Consider the following 18704-nt stretch of genomic DNA (forward strand, 5'->3'; position numbering starts at 1 on the left):
TGTTACTTGTGTGCCATGGCCATGCAGGGAGAGTGCCTGGGGAGGGTGGCATGGCCAAGAGCAGCCTTGGAGAGAGGTTTTAATCCTTAGGAAGATCAGGCTCTGCATGTTTGTCTGCTATGCATGTTTTCTCCACTACCGCATGAATTCCAGTGAAGAGTATTCTGCCACCCTTTGTTTGTTTTTAAATCACAAGGATATTTAGACAACATTAAAGGAAGGTGTTCCTTGGTTTGTAAAAACCCCTGATTTTAAGTACTTTTTTTTTTCCCCAAATGAAAATAACTCCTGCAAGTCACTGGTGCTTTGGTGAGGTGGGACATCCAAGCACACCAAAGGTGTGGCATGCCTTTGCCACCTCCATTCACAGCTTCCCGGGCAAGGAAACAAAAAACATCGTTTGTGGATGATCACTGATGGCCGTGGCTCAAATCCCCTCACTGCAACTGCAGGAACGTTTCCCACCTTCCATCAAAGGCAAGGCAGGGCAACCTCATTTGGCATCTCAGAGAAGCCAGAGGTGCTGTGCAGGCTGTCCTTACTGTCAGAGATGAGTGCAGGCACCACTGGGGACCACAGCAGCGCTGCCACCGTGCTCATCCAGCCTCCCAGCTTAAGGAAGCACACACATTGAGCTCTCCCTGCAGTGAGACCCACTTAAAACACTGAGATTGTTTCCTGGGCAGACCCATCAAGAAAGCAAATATCAAAACCATGTTTAATATTTTTAAATTAGTTATTAGTTTCCTTTTTTTTTTTTTTAAAAAAAAATGTTTTTAATGGTGTAAAACTTGCTGAAATGGCATTTTATTTCCTGAATGTAGCAGTCCTGTGTTGTGTCTGGATGCAGATCCACACAGGAGGCAAGCAGCCCAGGATGGCAAGGACATGAATCCTCAATTTTGGGCTAAGCCTTGTGGTGTCTGTCATTTTTCAGCTGGTTGTTTTATCTCTCCATACTCTAGGAAGAGTATCTTGACACAGACAGTTTGCAGAGCAATTTCAGCTGTTCTGACGGCTCAGCCACAATATGTTGCCTCAAATTGTTCTGTTAAGCACATGCATCAGCTGTATTTGTTTGCCTTGAAGCTGTGAAAACCAGAGACCCTCCTGAGAAAATTTAGCTCCTACATAGAAATAAAGAGATTGAAAATGCTCTCAAATGTACAAATGCCACACAAGGCAGCGAGCTGCAAACCTGCCATGGCCTGTGAAGCTCTTTAGATTATATCATTAGCTACTGCATCCCAAAGCCTTGACATCTAGAAGCTGCAGGCAGAAGGGCTGTGCTGTCCTTCCAAGATCTAGGCACTCCCTGGAGCTGCAGTGGCTCAGGGATGGGTGCTGAGATCCATGGTGGCTCAGGGGTGCAGGAGCTGCTGCCAGAGTGAGTCAGGGATGCACAGCAGGGCAGGGCCAAACCTCCAGTTTGGGCTGGTGGGACATTTCTGAGGGTGCTCAGTGCCTCGAGCATGGGGGAGGGCAGCAGCAAGGGCTGGTTTTGGCTGGCATGTACCCTGGGAGATGCAGATCTGGGCAGTGTAGCAGCACTGGGCCATGGTGACGATGCCACGAGGCACAAGGCGATGTTACCCCTCAGTCACACCCGAGCCAAATGATGGAGCAAAGGGGTGACACCTCTCTGCTTAGCAGGACAGAAAGAACAGGACTCCTCTTTCTAATGGTGACAGAGCCATTATCCCCCCCTATTTAATTTTCATGCACTAAATACCAAATTCTGGCCGCACCGATGCTGCACCTGCTTTCCACGTCCTTTGCATCCAAGCACAGATGCTGACACCCAGTGGCCATGGAATTTCCAGCTCCTGTACAAGAGGGAAAATTTCAGCACGGATGCCTCAGCCGGTGAGATACAACATCCACCTTTCCATTTCCTCAAGTGCAAGAGAAGTAAAGAGTTCCTGAGAGATCACAGAATGGGTAAGTCTGGAAGGGAACACTGGAGCTCATCTTGTTCAACCCCATCTCCAGCAGGATCCCCAAGCGTGCTTTAGTTAGGATTGTGTCCAGACAGCTTTTAAATATCTCCAGAGGAGACTCCACAACCTCTCCAGGCAGCCTGTTCCAGTGCTTTGTCTCCCTCACAGAGGGAACAGAGAAGTTCCTCCTCATGTTCAGGTGGAAATTCCTATGTTCCTGTGCAAGATGCCAGCCTTGCTTTATGTCTTGCAGCCATTGGCAAGATATGGGGGTTGAAACACTTGTACTGAGAGGCCAGACAGAAAAATTTAAAAATGTGAGGATGGATGTGAGGAAACGGAATGTAAACTGATTTTCAGATTATTCTCTTGCTGGCAGCTTGAAAATATACCTCAGTGAGAGAAGAAGGGCTGATTTTTGAGTTCAGAGACCTTGGCATTCATCTTCCCTGTTTTGCTACTTCCCAAAAGCAGTTAGCATATGACAGACAAAATGGATTTTGCGTTTCCCTGCAGCATGCACAGGATCATGCTTTGGTATGTGTGACAAGTATTGACGTTCTCTAGAGACAGAAAAGCTGTGTAGGAAAAGTTGGGCTTATTCTTCAGCAAATGGCTCTAAGACTTTATCAGTCAAAGACAGAAAGAAGACTCTAAACTCATGGGTATGCTAAGACAAAGACATGTCTCACTAAACATGTGGAGCTTAGATGGTAAAAACACGTGGAACCCGGACATCAGCTGGGAACAATAAGAGCAGAGCATGCCAAAGGAGGGATTTTAAAAGTCCTTTACTAAAAGTATTAATTATGGACTACAGCAAATGAACTAAAACACTGTAATGAGACTACTGTGTGAAATGCACTGGTGTAATTATATAAGCATGGGATAAAAGCCTACTACTGAAATTCTAGTGAGGTTCAGGATGTTGGGAAGGCGAGTGGACATCTATTAGGGCTAAATTTTGCAAATGCTGCAGATGTGATGCTGTGAGAAAGCAGGTGGGAGGTGTTTTGCTGCTGCTGCAGTGAGGACCCTCTTCAGGGTCGAGTTTGGGGAGCAGGGAGCACTGCCCTGGGGCCAAGCCCAGCTTTCCTTACCTAAATGCTCCTGTAGAGCTGCAGCGTAGAGATACCATAAGTAGATGTACTTAATTTATCACTCTGTTACTAGGCAGGTTTCTAGGCAGGCTTCAGCCTAACTTTTATATTTTGTGGTTACTGAAATAGCTCTGATCTTTTTTGGGATGAGTTCTAGCTGTGGAGGTACAACAGCCTTTCCTTTGCTATCTCTTACTTGCACCCATGCACTTTAATTCTTCCTCCCTTCTTACCTTTTTTGGGTAAAAATAGACTAGAGGCTTTAGCCCAGTTTAAACCCATCCAGCATGTTGGGGCTGCTGCTGTATTTGTCCCAATCCAAATGCCTGTGCCCAGCATTCCCACCTGGTAAAGTAGGTGAGATCACACCAGATGTACCCAGGACAACAGGCTGGGCCTGGCTGCCTGCCCTACTTTTCCCGTTGGGGACATTCACAATGCACTCACATGTTTTTAGTAGACATTTTAACAGTTTAAGAGGCTGGCAGAACATCAGAGGCCTGATGGCAGTTCTGAAAATCCAAATTGTTCCAAGTAAAGCCATCCCATGGTGGCTGGCCAGGAGCCCCAGGAGACAGTAGAGGCAGAGGTCTTGTCTCAGCAGAATTACAACAATCATGAAACTTCCTTTCTGCTTCAGTTTGTGCACTGACCATTTTTTCCCTGGTTTTTTCCTCCTTTGGTTGCTCCCCAAATTACATTGGGCTGTTGCCTATTTAGCAGTGGAAGCAGCTGATAGTGATTGAATAATTTTGCAGTTGGATGTGTAAGACAGCACTTGCTGTGATGTTTTGTTCCTGATTGGATTAGTATGGCTCTTTACATGGCTGATTGACACAAACTTGATTTTCTCTCTGAGCTTCCACTGTTCATTAGAAATTCCCCCTTTGAATAACTGCTCCTGCAATGAAATATGTTTTCAGGGTAGTTCAGATGAAATGAAACCACACTAAACCTCAGTGTTTGTCTTGGTTAGTTCTTCAAAAAAACCCAGAATGGGCTTAGGAAAGGGTATCTCATCCAGTGATGATTTAAAAAATTTTTTTTCTATCATCATCATAGGGAATGTTTCCTAAAAATTGGTCAGCGATTTCATCTTCTGAATACCTGTTGTTGAGAAACATCAGGTGTGCTTCATTGAATTCTGGTGTCAATGTCCACTTCCTAGAGAAATTCCCATGTCACATTTGCTGGAGTAACCCTTGCTTCTCCTCTGAATCTTCTGTCCTTTGCAGTAGCTGTGGTCATGCTTCTTTATAGCAAAAGTTTCTCTCAAGGTCTCCCCACTTGAGCTTTTCAACAGATAAGGCATATCAGCTAATGGAATAAATAGCTCAGGTAGCTCCTTTCAGCATTTAGATGCTTTCAGCAGGCTGAGTGTTTGGGGACAGGGAAGACCTGGTGAGAGCAAGGTGGGGTCCAGGGGCTGGATGCAGGTGTTTGCATGCATGTAGCATTGGGTGTGAGCTGCTGCCCTTCAATGTGTGTCCTGCTGACAGATTTCTAGTCCTCACAAAAGAAAAAAACCAAACAAACCCACAGAACAACGTGTTATCTTTATTCATGGCAGTTTCCACTGCCCCTTTTTTCTCCCTTGTCCTGTTATCAGAAACACCTTTCTTCTGAGTCAGTTTAGATTTCTTCCAGTTTTCCTGCAGTCACTTTAAACCCCTCCAGTTTTCCTGGGGCTGTTAAGGAGTGGAGTTGCAACAGCTGGCTTCACCAATGGCAGCAGGCAGGGAAGACCCATCCAGGCTGCAGAGAGCTCAGGGCTCCTCTGCTGTCCTTGGGATGGTGTTCCATGAGCAACCCACCAAACACAAGCAGTGCAGCAGGCACTGGCAGAGTTAGCATCCCACAGACGCGTGCAATGGCTTTCCTGCCGGGGGTCTGAAATGGACACAGCCTGTTATTCCCAACACTGAGAGAGCTGAGGACGTGCTCCAGCATCCCTGTCACACACTGCCACATCCCAATGGCAATGCAGGAAGCATTTGCTTTCCACAGATTTATCACTAGCATCTACGCTTTGTTCGAATTTCACAAACCAAAACATTTGGAAGATGGATGTGAAGCAAAGATGAAGGAGTGTGTGTCTGGGACTCCGTGCATTCGACTGCCAAACAGGTGTCAGTTTGTTTCTGGGGACCACAAAAAGGTATTTCTAGAGCCAGGTCTCCCTCATGAGTGATGCCTTAAAAGGCTTATTAGAAAAGCTTCCTGCTTGCTCATGCTTTTTGGCCATCAGGAAAAGATAAGTTACCAGTGCTGGGGGATCAGTTCTCTCCAAGTGACCCGAAGAAATTATCATCAGTAAAAACAGACAAATTCATCCACTGCATCTGCTTTCCCCTCGTGCCATCACTGACATGAATGTAAACAGCTGGGACGAGAGTGCCAAGAGAATGAGGATTTAGCCCATTAAAATGGCACTGCTTTAACACAGCTAGGACAAATCTCTGCTCTTGAGTGGTTTGGGACATGATAATAGCTTTATTTATGCTGCTGTGCATGCAAGTAACTGCTGCATTTAACAGAAACAGTCTGAGCTCTTAAGAGCTGTATTTGAGTCTCTGCAGCGAGTTTATGGGTTGCTATAGGGGCATTTCATATCAGAAACAGACACACTCAGGAAGGCTGCTTACTGAAAATAAACTATTGTTTGGCGTCCAGTCTTAGAGCATCTATTAATGTTTGGCCCTTAGACACTTAGTGTGATGTTTCAGTTATAACTGCAGTTATAAATAGTTACAGACACCAACATAAAAGCACATGGCTTGGACAGGCTGCCTTGGTGCTTACCTTTTCTTGCACTGGCCAATCAACATAAATATTATGAGGCTAATTGACAAACTCAGGATGACTGGAATGAGGATAAATAGCTTCTTGTCCTCTTTTCTGGACACTGCAAAGATAAATGACAGGAAGTAAGAAGATGTTAGAACGGATTGTATTACCTCCTACAAAGCTTGGGCTCAGATCTCATCGTGTCCACATTACCCTACATGTTTTTATTTACTTATTCATTTGTTTGCTACAGGTATATGCTACTGGGTGGGCTAACATCCTCCTTCAGGGTCATATATCTCCTGCAAATAGATGCAGTCACTGCTATGTGCCTCTCCCCTGCCTTCTGCATCTTGCACCAGAACCAGTGCACACAAGGACCGCCCAAGACAGCCTACAGGGTTTGAAGGAGCTGATCTGTGGTGCAGGACAGGCAGCAGGATGCCCTGTGGAGATACTGCAAGTACCCCGTGCCCTCTCTTGCTCAGCAGTCGCTCCTCCACCTCAGCTGTCCCCATGCAGCAGGGAAAGGTGCTGCTGCAGAAGCATTAATTTTTTGGGTCTTGCTTGCTAACTGCACTGGAGATGCAAAGCTGTAGGAATGGCTGTACTGGAGGAGGCTGAAGGTGTAACTAAGGCAGCATCCCACCTCCAGTGCTGGACACCAGCAGATGCCATGGCAGCCATCAGCACTTGCACCCAAACAGGTTTTATAAAGGATGTAGAAGAAACACGGTTTACTTTGAGCTCCATACCAGAGAAACAATCCTGTGTCCATTCACTCCAAAAGCCCTGGTCAGCACAAAAAATGTTTGTTCTCCCCCTGACACGAACACATGAAACGTGGCTTTGGTTTGCTCTGGAAATCGTTAAAGCAGTTTCCATTTGGGTCGACACAAACTGAGGAACAAAACAGAAAGAAGAAATATCACAGAAGTACGTGCCACCATCAGGATCTGTCTGGTGTGGCCTGATGTTCCTGAACACTGTCCAGGCTCTGCAAACCTTTGGATTATCTTTTGGCACTTTTAAGTGATTTCATAATAGTTTTGTGCAAGCTAATGTAAATAACATGACTATGAAGACAAATCTACTGAAAATAATTTCTGGAGGTGTCATCATGTATGTTGCCATTTATGCCTGTTAATTTACGGAATAATTCTTTTAATCACCTAAGGTGATTCATGAGTGAAATACGACAATTAAAAGAAAGATGTCCCCTATGATTAATTAGTCCTTTTCATTTTTGCCGTCCAAACTGCACCTGGATCATTCACAAGAAGAAAGCATCATGCATAAAAGATGTGTTCTGCCCCAGGCCACTCCTTTTGGGAGATTAGAATTATAGTTTCCTTGGTTCAAGTTGTGCCACCCTATTCAGGGAAACAAGCCACAGCAACCTTTAAATTTCTTCAATGACAGTTTTCTGAGAAAACAGGCAGGAGGTATGAGGAAATGCTCACTTGGAGCCTCCTGCTGGGATCTGTTACTGCTAAAGCAAAGCTGAAGCTGGAGGTTAAGGAGGTTAAAGAGGAACATGTGCAGTGCAGCAGCCGGTCAGTGATTTCCACCAGCAGCGCCGGCCGGGGCTGTGCACAGTCTGTGCCCAGGGTAACCCACACCCTGCTGCAGCCTGTGCCTCCCCACCTCCCCTTCCCCTCCCTGGGGCACCCCGGGTGCTGTCCCTACCGCCCAGGCAGCCGTGGCTTCCCCCACATCTTCTGCCACCTGCACCTCGTACTCCAGGCAGTGTGGCGGCATTCTCCCTCCCGGTGGGCTCCAGGCCACGAGGAGCTCCTCAGCTGCAGACATGGAAACCACCAGCTGCTTTGGGGCTGAGGGCTTTGCTAGGAGGGGAGAAAAAAGAGGGGAGGTCAGGAGGTGCTCTCAGACAGCTCCTGGTGGAAAGGCTTCCATTCATCACCGCCAGCCTCTGTCCCTTTTCCCCGTTGACGGGGTTTCTGAGCTCTCCTGGCTCTGAGCCACGATGCTGGAATAGCAAGATACCACAGAGTCTGGAGGGTGGATTATTTATTTTAACTTGACACACAGGCTGGATGAGGTCCTTGCTCTGGGCTGCAGTGCAGGGGATTTGAAGCACAGGGCTGTGAGCACTGTGCTCGGCACGTTCCCCTCGCAGCCGCCAGCCCTCCCTGTGCTGCTGGGGCAGCCTTGGCCCCTGCAGTGTCACTCCACTGCACTGCTGATCCCACACTCTCTGCATCTCAGAAAACACTCTGGTTTGTGTCAGATGCCCAAAGCCACACACGAAGCACGTGGCAGCATTAATGGAATTCAGAAATCCTGCTCATTAGCCCCGTGGTTTAGCTGGAGGACTGGTTATTTTTCCTTCTGGCTTGTAGGCAAATGCACCAGCATGGTGTCTATAATAAAGCCCATGTACATGTAATGTTTGCACATCATGCCGTGCCTTGCTCCTGATGCCTTAGGGTTTAACTTTTATATTCTTCAAATCCTGTACTGTTTAGTGTGTAACTCTGAAGTTTCTTGTGGTCTGTTAGCTGCTGTTCTCTCATGCTGGTTAGACATAAAAAGCCACTCTAGGTTTGCTCTCCAGGGACACTTAGATTGTCCCAGGCCCCAAAATATGTAAACTAAGGCCTCTGAAGAGGAGGGCAAACTTGGGGTAGTTGTGTCATTAACTGGGGTTGTAATTGGAGAATTGATCCTGACATGCAAATGGACCAAACTTATAAAAATGGGAAGAACTCGTGACCTGGGGTCCATCTTGGGCGTAGCCTTTTGACTGCCCAGGGTGCACCTTTGAAGGCCCTTCAAATCAATACCTACCTTTGTTCCCTTATTCTTGTCTAATTTCTATTTTTAGGTGGCCATCTCAGGCATCACTCTCTTTCCCTGTCTCTCATGGGTTTGAAATCCATCTCTGTTCTGACAGACCCCATCACACCTTGCACTCAGCTCACCCCAGACCTTACGTTGGTTTGAACAGCAAAGCCTAAAGATCTCTCCTGTGCTTGTAAGGAGTGGACCAGTGGTTTCAATTCCATCAGCAGTAAATGAAGATATCTCTGTGACCTTGCTACTAGAGCCAAAACCCCATAGCTGCTCTGCTGTATGCCCAGCAGGCCATTTATATCTCCAGCTGTCCAGCTGCCAAATGCAGCACTTGGAGGCACCCACTGACCCTCCAGGGTTGTGCTGGGTGGTGTTGCTTGCCCACAAACACTCCTGGAAGCTAAAGTCCTGTTTTGCACATGCCACAGCCCCTTCCCTGGGGGAAATGCACACATTCCAACCACCCACCTACAAAAGCAGACATTCATTTGAGACCCCTAATGCAGGAGGTGGGCCTGGGGTTTGTGGTGGCCACAAGGGTCCCCTGTTGCTTCCCTGCTGTCATTACCGAGGTTGTGAAGGCGAAGGGTGGTATACAGGGGCCGTAGCAGGGTGGCTGCTGCTGAACCATTGACACAAATGTTCAGATCCTGGTATTCTGCCTGGCTGAGGTTTCTCAGCACGCAGCCGATGTTCACGCCGCGATCCTGGATGTAGTGATCGCATGGCACTGCGTGGTCCAGCCCCTCGTACCTAGCAGTGGAGAGGGAAACAGAAAAAAATAACCAAGGCAATTTACTACTTGGGTAAAGAGTTTTTTTGTAAGATTGGACCTAAGCCTTGAGTATTGCCCATATCCCACCCTTTGTCCAAAGCACAGAGCTGTGGATCAGCACCTGGACTCCTGCTATGGCTAAAGTGTGGAGAAAACACAAAATTAACATGCACAGGCAGCTTCCCAGGCTGGTTTGTAGGCTGTGTCAGGCTCTCCCCAAACGCATTCCTGGAGCACAAGAGGTGCCACTGTGTGACTGGAGCCAGGGAAGAATCTGGCCTTGCTCATGGAGACAGTCATCCTCCCCTAGGGCCCTTCCTGCTCCATCAGTCACAGACTCTGGAGTTGCAGAAAGGTGCCCTCCCAAGCCAAAATGAAATGTTTTCAGGCAGGTGATGTGTGCCATGAATGTACTGAGTGCTGCTGAGCTGCTCTGGCTCTCCATGGGCACATGGAAACTCAGGGTGGGACCTGGGAGGGATTTGCTGAATATTACCTAATGTACAACCACAACCCTACCCCTTCTGCCTTTGGGGGCCACTCCCCAAAGCTGAGCTGCTGGCTCCATCCTGGAAATACTGACTGGTGTTTCATATTAAATTTTAAGATTCCTGCTAGTTTATGCCCTCAAGGCGGGGCTGAATCTGGCCCCTGTACTCCAGACCTAACGAAAGTCTCCCTGCAAAGCACATTATGTTTGGGGGAAAACTTCATGTTTTAGTACAATAAAAAGTTGCTCACAGGGATCAAAGGATGCCGTGGTGTCCACGCAATCTTGGGATAAAATGGGACCCAGATCCAGATGCCTGGTTTTGTTGAAGGCAATTAAATACAGGTTGGAGTTTTTTAGTGTTTGTTTTTCTTTTAGGCATGAATCATGCATTTCCATGGTTTCTTTCAAGCAGATCTTTGCAGTTAGCAAAATGGTTTTGAATCAGTGCTTCTGCTTTGAAGACTACTTCCAAGAGTTACATGGAACCTCTTTAAAATGCAGCTATGCTTTTCTTCACGTAGCCCAGTGGCATGAAACCCAGTCTAAGTCATCCTTTCCAAAATATCATAGGAGCTGAAGCACAAATACAGTATTTACTTTGGCCCAAACCACTAATTCTAGCTATGGTTTTCCTACAGAACAGAATCTAGGCACCAGTTTAAAAGAAACAGCTGAGAAATATGTATTATTATTATTATTATTACCTTGTGGCAGCATGTTTGCTTGTATGAGATGTGCTGAGGCTATGAAAACATATTTGAACACTAAAACTCCAAGTTGCTGAGAAGCTCCACTCTGTATCTAGGGCTCACTGAGCTTGGTAGCCTCATGCTAAATCCTGTCCTATTGAGATATAAGCAGTGTGATCATGGGAAATGTGCAGCCAGAACTATCCAGGTGTATTCAGCAAAGAGAAAGCACAAATCTTTATGCCAGACAACACGCAGTAAACACCTCACGGGGATGAATAGAAGGAAAGGAGGAAGTGAGAAGGCATTTCCTGGCAAAAGTCAGCAGAAGCCTGATTTTAAGAAAGTGAGAAAGGATTTGGTGTTTTCTTGCCAGAAGGCATGTGTTGCTTGGGACGTTATTTCAGCTCATTCTGGGTGAATTGGGCAATAGCATTGCCAGTCATAAAAGCATATTTACTGGGTCATTTTTGTACTCTGAGTGGTTCACTTGGTTGCTGCCTGGATGTTTTCCTATTTTGCTGTTACCTACCAATAATACAGCCCATAATGTACGCCATGAGGTGTGAGGAGACCTGGCTGCCAGCTGCACTTCAGGTATTCCCAGTCATGATAGATGCAGTGGAAATTCTGGACCTCTGATTCCAGTTTTCCTGTCAGATGAGAAGGAAATAATCACTGTGTAACAATGTACCAGTCAGACCAAGCAAAATATAATTTTTTGCCTTTGAACAACCGTGTGCTGCAGTGAAAGACAGAAAATGAAAAGAGAGGAGAAGAAAAGGCTGCCAGTCAGAATTATTAGTTTTACTGCCAAGTGCTCTGTTCCTCATAAAAGCCAGTCCATCTTAGAGCAGAAAGATACTTAACTGACCCTTTCATTCAGTGGTGGAGCTCTTGCAGGGTAGCTGAGCAGAGTCTGGACACAGGCAGAGGGAAAGGAGCCCCAAGTATCCAGTAACCACAACCACAGCCTTTGGTAGCAAACCTGCTCTGGTGCCTTAAACATCAGCAAGCCCTGCAACGACTTATCCATCCAGGAACCCTCAAGCCAGCATTGTTTCATGCAACAGGCTCATGCAAAGCACAGAACTACACCAGGTACCCCAGACTGCTCCTAACCTTGTGGTGGGACCTGAAAGGTGGCATAAATCCAGTCACTTTGCACTTCCACGTCATCTGTACACCACCCTTTGAGCAGTGTCTGCAGCCTCACTTCAGCGGTCCTGCTGAGGTCAAATCCAACTCTGAATTTTAGCTTCCTAGTAAAAATAACCTGGTTGAAAGACAGACTGTTTAAGCACCTCTTCTGTCGCTAAGTGGGCTGCAGAATTAGGTACCCTTGCTCTTGCTCCAGCTGCAGATAGTCTCATTGGTGTGCTTTATTGTCTCTTGACATTTCTGTCCTGCCTCACTTGCCCAGTGCTCCTCCAGCACTAATTTACACCTGCTGTGCCCAGCCTTGCTGGCTGTGAGTCCCTTCACCCCACAGGACACAGCAATGACAAGGCAGAGCAGGCTGATTAACGGGACCCCCAGCAGCAAGGAGCACTGTGGACCACCTCAGGAGGATACCACCACAAATCCAGATAAAAGGCATTTGTTTATGGTGTGAGATAATCAGAAACAGAAGGAACAATGAGTCTTGTAAGGCTGGTTCTTGTGGGAAGCACAGCCACACCCTGCAAGGGTGGACCAGCAGCCAGGCAGGGCAGCACAGGCTCGCCCACCACTGTGTACCACCGGGCTCAGCCTTTTGTGGGACTTTCTGAGCACCCCCTATGAGGGTTTTGCTATTTTTTTTTTCCTCAGACTTACTCCCCATCACTTAATGCAAGGAAAACAAAGTTGACAGAGATTTACAACAAGTGATGAGACAAAGTGTTGTCCACATAGGACTGAGGTAACGTGCTGTAAAATGCATCTGTGCCATAAAATGCATCCATGTACTGCAGTGGGAACAGCACTGGCACAGCCCACAGTCAGGCTGCCCTCAGCACTCCCCAAGTGTGAGAGCTGTGTTGAGCCAGGTATTTCTGACAGATATCAATGTTTGCTTCTGCTGATGTCCAGTGGATTTTCTTCAGCCTGACCGTTCTTCATGACCTTATCTGAGGTCAAGATTTTGGCAAGGTGTCAGAGGTGATTTTGTTCTAGTCTGTACTTCTGCCTCATACAAGAAACTTTTGTTACTCATAATTTCAGGAATTCTGATGTGTTTTTTGAAAGAGTGTATGTTTTTCTTTTAAATTGCAGTTAAAACCATCCTGGAGGAATCTGCACAGACGCACCCTGCTGCACATCTGGGAGTGTGAGGTGCATCGTGACCAACATCAGGCCCAAGGGCCCCTTTCCATGCCCTTGCATTCGCAATGCACGGCTGAAACTGGACTTTCCACCTCTGCAGGCTCCCATGGGATGGCCAGGGCTAACCCCATTTCTGTGGTGGCAGAGCACGGCCTGACAGCCTTGGCTTTGCTGACTCAGGCAGGTGAAGCAGATGAGCTGTTCCAGCAAGCAGCTGGGCTCCACAGCACTGCCAGCCTGATGGATTGCTCCTTCTCTCTTCCTGGTCTCTTGAGCTGGAAAGCCCTCTAGCACTCCTGCCTTAGGATTGTACAAAAAAAATCCCTTTTTTCTTTCAGGATACCAGTCTGTATTTTAGGTTGTTGGGAAAGATCCTCAGCATATTTTTCCTCAGTACCTTGTGCCAACCACTGCTGGGTTTCTCCTCTCCCCATTCCATTTACCTTCCTAAGTGTGCAGCAGCTTTCATCTTCTAAGCACTCACAAAATATGTTCCAACAACCCTTTCTGTGCCGTGCCTGCTACTGCCCTGCTGCACACCAGTGAGAGAAAACTGACAATTTTATTAAAGAGCTGAGTTAGAGTCAACCATATCTAAAAGAGAGAAGCAAATGGTACTTAAAACACACTTCTGGATAGAGGGAATGTTGGAACATTAGGATAATTAGTGAAATTTCACTTTTATTTGTTCACCACTCTGCATCCCTAAGGATCTGTTGTCTCAGTTCAAGCCCCATAAAGCTGCTTTTGAAAAGTGTAAATTTTTTTTCCTTTTACAGTGAGGAATGTTATTGAAATATTTTGGGCAGCAAACACCCCAGCCCTCTGACAGAAATAACCTCTCCATGGCTGCTGCCCCTGCTGTTACATTTCAAAACACATTCCCATTCAAACCACTGAAACATTCTGGTTTTTCATGGAAAACTGGAACTGCTTTGGCTCCACTCCTCCTTGAAATGCAAACATAAACCTGCGCAGGAAGTAAAGGCAGAACAATAGCCCTGGTTTGGGAGGACTAATTCATGCTTTGCCCTACCTTCCAGTCTCTGTCCCCGCTGTTGCGATATTCAAACTTGTATTTCACCGTGCATTCGTTGAAGGTTTGTACGTGGGGTGGAGGCTTCCACTCTACATCCAGAGAACCCAGGAGCCCAGGGTCAGTGATCTGAAGGTCTCGTGGGGGAGCAACTACATTAAAAACAAAGCAGAGGGTAAAACCGGGTGTCAAAGTGAAGAAAACAAACACAAAGCAGTCATGAAATTTGTTGGTATGATAAGTTGATATGATTTGTTGAAATGCAGCTGCTGGATGTGAAGTGCTGCTGGCTGCAGCCCTGGATGTTTAATACCCTGTTCTCAACAAACCACACAAGCTCTGCTCCTGCCCACCCCCCCAAAAACCAGTTTTACTGGTGCTCAGAGAAAACACTTGAGGACCATTGAAAATGCACACAGAATGCCACTTTTTGACACTCTCTTTCAAGATGTTTTAAGCAAAACTGCTGTCCTGGGGTGACCTTTCATGTCCTCTATTTGCTGACCTTCAACTCATTATATTTACCAACCTTCAGGACAATTATCCCTGCAAACATTGTGTTCAGCACACACACCAATGCAGGATGACAGGTCAAAACGTGCTGCCAGGGGGATTTCTATTCCTTTACCATTATAGACACAAATCACCCATATTGCTTTAAATATTCCTTTCAAGTATATTAAAGATCAATGGGGGAAAAAAAAAAACAAAACAGGAAAAAAAAAGGGCAAAATGCAGAGAATTAGAATAATTCTTATTTTGGACATCTACCAATACTAGACAAAAAGTGCCTTTACAGTTGATCTAGCTTTTATAAGAGTATAAAATGCTGATATATGTCAATAAATAAGTAAGTATTGTGGATTAATTCCATACTAAGGTGTGTCCTAATGGTCTAGCTCTGTATGGAGTTGTCATTCACATAACAACAGCTGTTTGGCTGCTCAGTTTTATTAGCTGAAACAAAACCAACTTTTGTTGATATCTAAGGTCATTTTTCTCCACTGTCTAGAGGTGAGATTATCCATTTGGTTTCTGCATGATACACTTTATTTCCCAGGAATTTGGAGCCCATCTCCTGTCAGTGTCAGTCCAGCACTACCACCATTCTCCCTTTGAATCTGGCCTCCAGATCACTGGCTTCTCTAACACCTTTTTCATGTCTTCATCAGGATTTATACCATTTTTCCCTTTTATTATTTTTATAAACCCGTGGTGAAAGCAGACCATAAGAATATTTTTCAGTGGAATATGGTGACATAAGTCCAGCTTTAATGTGCTCCCTGAAAAGTTTGCAGGGTACATTGCTGGAGGATGTTTCTTCTACAGAAATTTTCACAAATGAAACAAAACACACTTGGGGCAGCCACTTGAAAATCCCACTTTCCCCCATATGTGAAACTCCATGGGAGATTTGTTGCTACAGTAGATGGTGAAGTAGGAGATGTATTTAGGATGATACTGGAGCAAGTGCTTGGGAAGCCCCTCCTGAGTGTATAAATGCTGAGCCTCACAGCACTGCAAACAAGGAAGCAAAAAGCTGCTAGCCTTTGTCATGAGCCAGGTGATAAGCTGTCAAGAGATGATTAGATTGGTCAGAACTGGAATTTCTGACTGGCTGTGAGTATGCTCTGAAATTTATTTACATCCTGAGCTTGAGGAAAACAGCAGTGTTTTTTCAAAACAATTGTAATTGTAAACAGCAATTCTTGCAAAATAAATTTTGACTGGATTTCAGAGGGAACAGAAAAGCTTCTTTTTGGGATGTTGCTGGCATTCTGGGATTTGATTGTTTTTTAAATGTCAGCACCGCCTCTTGCAGTTTCTCATTCTCACAAAAATGCATTACCTTCTCACATCACCCACACAGAACACAGGGCTAGAAATGCTCTATTCCATCATCCACTCCTGAAGGAAAGTTGCTCCTGGATGTTTCTTGTAAAAAACCCAAACTAACAGCATTTCCCCCTGATGTTTGTGGTGGTGAGTCAGGTGATGCTGAGCTGGCTGTGGGATACCCACTGCCCTCACAGCCACCCCTCCTGGCTGCTGGGCACGCTGATGTCACCAACATCACTGCTTTGGTGACAAACCCCTGCCTGTCCCCAGCTGCCCCCCACCACCTCTGTCCACACCATGCCCTCTGAGGCAGTGCAAGCAGCACGTGGGGTTTGCAAATTTCCACCTATTTTGCCAGTGGAAAAATGGCAGCCTGCCAGGTGTCCCCCTCTTATCTTCCACCTCTGTGTCTGCACTTCCCTGTGCTGCTCAGAGAGGTGGAGGTGACACTTATGTTTTCTGAAACCCATTTCAAAGGCAGCCTGCTCTGCTCAGCGTGGCAGCAGGGGGGTTGCTGGCAGCTTTCTGTGTGTGCTGGCTGCCAAGACAGGCAGTCTCTCAGTGGCCTCCTGGGCAAGTTCTCACCTCTGCACCACGCACTGGTTACAGCAGGGAGGGAGGGCCAGACCTGCTCACCACCTCTCTGGGTGTGAAGTGCCAGCTGCCAGAGGCCAAAAGAGCCAGCAGGTGCAGTGCAGCAAAGAGATGCTCAAGGGCTTGAAGCAAAGGGTGCTTCAAGTGCCATTGCCAGGAGTGATAGCTTGAAGAGCAGTATTGTCTTAGAAGCATCATTCTCCAAGTACAAATAAGCTTTGTGTTTCTTACACCCAGCACAGTCTGTCTGGCAGGGACCACGCCCAGGAGCATTTATGTATCTGAGCAGAGTTTATATTTGATAACTCTCTATCAAACAGTGTATTTGCTGTGCACCAAAGGCAGTCTCTTCTTTCAAATTCGCTCAGAAAAACATCCACTAAACACATAATATATTTAGACAATGGATTACAGGTTTATAAACCAGCCACTCACACAGCAGTGCACACACACAGAAGTTTTGGTTGAAGGACAAGCTCCACAAAGGGCCCAAGTTAACACGAAGCCGGAGTTAGGCAGTGACACAACAGCACACCGGGTTTTACCTGTGGTGGGGGAGGAGGAGGCCAACACCCAGCCCCACACCAGAGCCACGGGGAGCACGGGAAGCCTCCAGGGAGCCATCAGAGGTCAGGGGTTCCACTGGCCAGGTGCAGGTCAGAAGAGCAGTCCAGCAGCGTGGGTGCCAGGGGGCTGCGGAGACACAGCGGAGTTCACAGCTTCAGCCTCACCGAGGGGCCCTGGTGTTATCTCTGCAGGCTCAGCACTGACAATAAGCTGGCTTTACTTGTTTACCAAGGCTGATTAATCATTTCCCAGAGGACTTCTCTTTGCAACTTTTGGTGATGGTGGCGCATGGCTTTGAAATAATTTCTGGCCAGCTAAGTACACTCTCCACAAGTGTGTCAGTCTGTACTCCAGTCACCCGCCCTCTGTCTCACGTCTTCTGTGGAAAGTGATTCAACCAAGAGACTGACACTCTGCCACGGGAAATGCCTTGGACCAATGATATTTTCATAAAAAAAAAAAAAAAAAGAAACCAAAATGCCTGAGCCTTGCCTTATCCAATAAACAGACACATCTTATGCAGCTATCGCCACCTTTTGCCTTTCCTGTTCCAGGACTTGGTAGGAATGGTAGGAATGCTCCTGAGAGTTCTTCTTAGTTGTCATGGCAATATTTGAAGGGGACAAATTTATATTTGTGCAGGTCTGCTGGAAGGAAGATGGGGACTGAGAGGGAGAGGAGCAGAGTTTCCAGGGAGGGGGCTACTCCTTCTTTCAGATTTCATGCTGAAGCTGGGTAGAAATTACTGCCTACAGACACCCCAGCTCGGCAAGCTTCCCCATGCCAGGAAGCACATGCTGACAGGGTTTTAATTTTTTTCATACAGATACAGGTGTAGTTATAGATTACATAGAGATGGAGGATGAGAGAGATCTAGAGATTGTATATATATATATATACAGATCTAGGTACATAAATAGGAAGCTTCCTATTCCTGGAAGCTTGAGGCCACTGCTCGAGCTCCAGTTGAGTAAGAACTTGGCAGGATCAATGTGAGCATGCAATTTATCACTGAGATCTATTCAGAAAACAAATTCATTTTATATTGCCCATGCAAGCCTGGCTTAAGTAGGTGAAATCCCAGGTCAGACTCTGGCACAGCTGCTTCCTCCTCAGCACCCACAGCTACCATGCAACAATGTGTAATTGGGGCTCTGCTGAACAACAGAACTCCAAGTTGCAGGGATCTTTAGAAATCTGATTGGAGGATTGGAGCCAAAAAAAACCCCCATCACTGGAAAAAGTGGTTCAGGGTAGCCAGAGGAGGAGACAGGCTGTGCTGGCCAGGGTATCTGTATGTGTTTAAAATAAACCAGAAATTCTAGCTGGCAACACATAGCAGCAACTAAAAATACACAACAATTTTAAAAGCAAATTTTCAATTTAAATTAATATCAAATCCCCCCAGTCCATCACATAATTCTAACTATTACATCACATAAACCCATCACGTATGTATCCTTGTTACATAAGTATTATTATTTCAGCAATACCAGTAATTTTTCTGCTTTGCTGTGAAATGAGAACGTGTAGTCAGAAAAAATTACTGGAATTACTTCTTTAACCTATCAAACACAGCATAAAACTTGTGTCAGTACAAACCTGGCTGTAGGCAGTGAGTCTGTGTTTCAGAAAGGTCCAAGGATGCAGTGACAAGGAGAGGCAGCTTACAGAACTGGGAGAAGCAGCAGCTCTAACTCGGAGCTGATGAGCAGCAGCATCCAAGCACTGTGTGTGAGTGTTAGCACAAAAATCTTCTT

At 46.3% G+C, this 18704-nt stretch overlaps 1 protein-coding gene across 1 annotated transcript; it reads right to left on the reverse strand.

Moving 5' to 3' along the window:
* Positions 1-4887: 4887 nt before the first annotated feature.
* IL13RA2 (interleukin 13 receptor subunit alpha 2) lies at positions 4888-17001 on the reverse strand (the record flags this gene model as incomplete). Its single annotated transcript, XM_082289728.1, has 9 exons — positions 4888-4930; positions 5843-5945; positions 6583-6727; positions 7517-7674; positions 9213-9397; positions 11134-11254; positions 11724-11877; positions 13945-14096; positions 16923-17001. The coding sequence occupies 9 exons, from the start codon at positions 16999-17001 to the stop codon at positions 4888-4890; spliced, it is 1140 nt and encodes a 379-aa protein (XP_082145854.1).
* Between the last annotated feature and the right edge of the window lie 1703 nt (positions 17002-18704).

Source organism: Coloeus monedula (genome assembly GCF_965178545.1).
Source record: "Coloeus monedula genome assembly, chromosome: 12".
Classification (NCBI taxonomy): Eukaryota; Metazoa; Chordata; class Aves; order Passeriformes; family Corvidae; genus Coloeus; species Coloeus monedula.